At 30.1% G+C, this 3649-nt stretch overlaps 1 protein-coding gene across 1 annotated transcript; it reads right to left on the bottom strand.

Moving 5' to 3' along the window:
* Window positions 1–780: 780 nt before the first annotated feature.
* Tsp_13222 (protein MCM10) lies at window positions 781–3538 on the bottom strand (the record flags this gene model as incomplete). The annotated part of the gene is made up of 11 exons (XM_003368619.1): window positions 781–836; window positions 1320–1389; window positions 1447–1638; window positions 1720–1836; window positions 1897–2009; window positions 2064–2181; window positions 2254–2650; window positions 2733–2906; window positions 2991–3115; window positions 3165–3332; window positions 3382–3538. Coding segments are annotated over 11 exons (1687 nt in total), but the record flags the coding sequence as incomplete, so codon positions are not given.
* Between the last annotated feature and the right edge of the window lie 111 nt (window positions 3539–3649).

Below are 3649 nucleotides of genomic sequence, written 5' to 3'. Positions count from 1 at the left end.
AGACGATAAGAAATATATCATTTGCATTTTTGCAATTTTTTTTGATTCTCGTTTTTCCATCCATATCCCAATACCGTTCGACCCAATCAAATTCTTCTCACAGCTATCAATCAGCACAACAACATGTGAATAAAAAGGCAAAAAAAAATGCAATTATCTATTTACTCTTAACTTTGAGAAAAATACTGTAGAAAGAAGGAGAAGAAAATTCGTTTCTATTGTAAATTGAGTTTTGTATCATTTGATTTCCAGCTATGGAAAATTGCTCTGCATAGAAAATATTCCAGTTCACTTTTTTATAAGCTAGTAATTTCATTTCAAAATGACAAAAATTAACATGAAGAAGTGAAAATGCAAAAAGTGCATTCACTACTTTGCATTTTTCTTCTACATATCAACAAACTTCATTGCAAAGACCAATTATTTTCAGATGAATAAATGTCTTTTGGATTTTCACAATAAAATAAAATTTTTTCAATTAATTGAGCATTATATTTCCGTTTATTTGTAATTTTCTTTCGTAAATAGAGAAAACAATAAAATTCAATATTAAAAAATATATATACAGTATGAAGAGTTGTCAGTATCGAATTATAAATCTCTATGTAAACAAAATATATCCGCTCTTTCTGTTTGATAAACAGAGAGCTTCAATGAACAAGGTTACTCTGACCTGTGGAATAGCAAAAATTTCCTCTTTTTGTCTCTTTCTCCTAGCATGGATGTGATCAATGACAAAGCAATTATTGATGTCCTTGTGCAATAGAAGGATGGATTTTGTCATAAAATTGTCCATAACGTATTACTGATTAACTCTGAACGTCGTACAAAATCAGCTGTAAAAGCAATATTTTAAAAATGATCCAAATGGTGCAACATGCATAAATAAATTAAAATTTCATATGTACAGTGAATTACAATGAGAGATAAACTGAATATTTCAGTTTTACAAAACAATATTCAAACCATTCAACACTGTACAAGAAATATCGCAAAATATAGCCAACCAGAAGACGATATATCGCCAGTTTTTAATGCGAATTGTACTATCTTAGCTCAGTTGAAAAAATTATTTTTTGTAAATAAAATCACTGTTGTCGTAATAAAATAATTTTGAATAAAACAAAACAAAAATTGAAACTTTTGATTTCCGCAAAATAAATAAGCTCATATAAAAATGCATTTCTACAATTTCATATTGAAAAATAATAACGACAATCTTTAGGAAACATACATCATTTCTTTGAACAACCAATTCATGTGATCAATAATTATAATAACGAGCGATATTATCTTAGATGAGTTTATTCACTTTTAACTATTTACAAAAGGAAGCTCTTCTCCACGAATTTTAAGTTCTTCAGCCGGTAATTTTGGACCTCTTCTTTCCTAAATTAAAAAAAAATATATATACATAGCAAAAAAAATATTTAGTAAAAAAATCACCTGCTTCATTGCAACTCGTTCAAAATTTCTCGACCTGCACTGATGGCATGGACGAGATGGATAAAGAGAATAAGAAATTGTACGCTTTTTGCAATTTAAACATCGAAAGAAGCGTTTCGTTGCAGTATGCCTCAAAATCTCATGCCGTTGACTTTTGCACAAATCAGACTGAGAATGCCAAGTATAGTTACACTGAAATTTTAATAATAATTATTATTAGTTCTATTTTGACTTTTTACAATAATAATAATAAGCATGGCACATATTACTCACCGTTTTACAAGAAACTACTTGACAATTTTTCAGCTCGAATACTTGTTCAGCATGTCGATCAAATTTTTCTTTCACTTCCATAATTTCAAAATATTTTGCTTCTTTTTCAGCTTCATCCTAAATATTTTCAACATTAATATATTCATACAATACTAATAATAACAATTTTGCACTAACATTGCGCAGTTCATTTTCAAATCTGGACTTTTGCTTCAACAATTGACGCATTTCGTCGATTGTAAAATTCTTCTCACCAAGACGTGAACGTTTGCTAACAGTTGCATTATCCTCTAGAAAAATATTAAATATAAAAAAATAAAAAAGCAACAAAATCAATATCTCACTAATGTTGGCAGTTGTTTCAGCTGAACGTTTTTCCAAAATGCAATAACCTGAAGTTGGACGATTTGGATCTTGCTTTTTAATTCCTCCAGCCGATCGTACAATTTCTATTGCTTTTTGCTAAAATTAAAAAAAAATTATGAGCAAAATATAATAATAATAATAATAATAATAATAATCATGTTGGATCACTTTGGTCAGTTTCATTTTGGCATCTTCCAAATTTATGCAACCACTGCTGGTGGTACCTTTACCAATTTTTGGCAATGGAACAGGAGCCTTCACCGTCGTCGGTTCGTAAGCTTTCAAAAATTCTTTACAACTCAATTTCCATTTGTTTTTTTCAGAAGCATTTGCTGCTTTCAATGGCAGCTTATTTTCGTCGTGAATCACCGAAACCGTTTGATCAACTATTTCGTGCTTTTTCAACAAATTCAATAATGCAAATTCATCATCTTTTTCCATTTTCTTATATGAAGATGACTTTGCTTTAACAGTAGAAGGTAAACTCTTCAGGCTGTTCAAAGCATTCTGCATTTTCAACTCTTGACAAAGTTTAGCAGCAGATAATTCGTCGACAATTAATTTTCTAAAACAAAAAAAACATATGTGTATATAGGTATATTTTATTTATGATAAAATACAAGCAAAATTATGCTTCAAAATGAAACCTTTCTGATGAAGAAGGCTTGGATTTTTTTAGGTTAGAACAATCTTTAGGAGGTAATAATTTGCTGTCCTTTTTCAAACGCGGATGACCACTGGGAGTGTAAAATTCGCTTCGCTTTGAAGTAAACTGTCTGCTTACATTCAGTACGTGAAAATCACAATACTCACTTTTAGATCTAAATGTCAAACAAAATTGAATAAACTTTTCCTAAACGCGAACATTTTAAATATGCTTATTTTCTAAAGATAATAAAACATACTTGTTGATAACATTGTTACATGGATTTCCTGTTTTATTTTGTTTGCTTTTACATATTCCAAAATCTTCGGAATAGCCCAATTCAAGCACTTTGCCAGCAGTTTCCAACTTCAGTGTGATATCTTTCTGAACAGATTGAAAATAAATAAGCAATAAGCATAGACAATAAATATACGGCCTGTACAGAGGTATCGCTGTTGAAAAGACTAGCATTGAATAGTGCAACTACTGTACCAACTGGAAGCTTCCAATGATCTTTCAAACAACTGCCAAAAAGAAAGGCTGAAACAATTCGCTGACAGTCAATCAAATCGCACAGTTTCCATATCATATACAGGTTTCCCTATAAAATGCGTTATTAAGTAAAAATCACCATATTAACATATAATTACTTGACTGCTTTTTCTTTGATCAGTTTTGTCCACAATCACCGCCATTGTTACCCAATTAGACCAATCAATACGCTTCGAATTGCTTATTGCTACTAATTGAAATTTAGGACGACTTCCTATTATATGAGTAAACGTAGCCAATGACATTTTTGCATTCCTGTAACAAAAAAGAAATACATTTTCTGCTAGAAAACAAACACCATACCAAACAACTAATCTTTGATTACTGATTTTTATTTCCAAAAAAAGGATTCTAAACGAATGACTT

The sequence above is a fragment of the Trichinella spiralis genome, assembly GCF_000181795.1.
Source record: "Trichinella spiralis strain ISS 195 chromosome Unknown Scfld2166, whole genome shotgun sequence".
Taxonomy (NCBI): Eukaryota; Metazoa; Nematoda; class Enoplea; order Trichinellida; family Trichinellidae; genus Trichinella; species Trichinella spiralis.
This window is presented reverse-complemented; position numbering and strand designations above follow the sequence as displayed.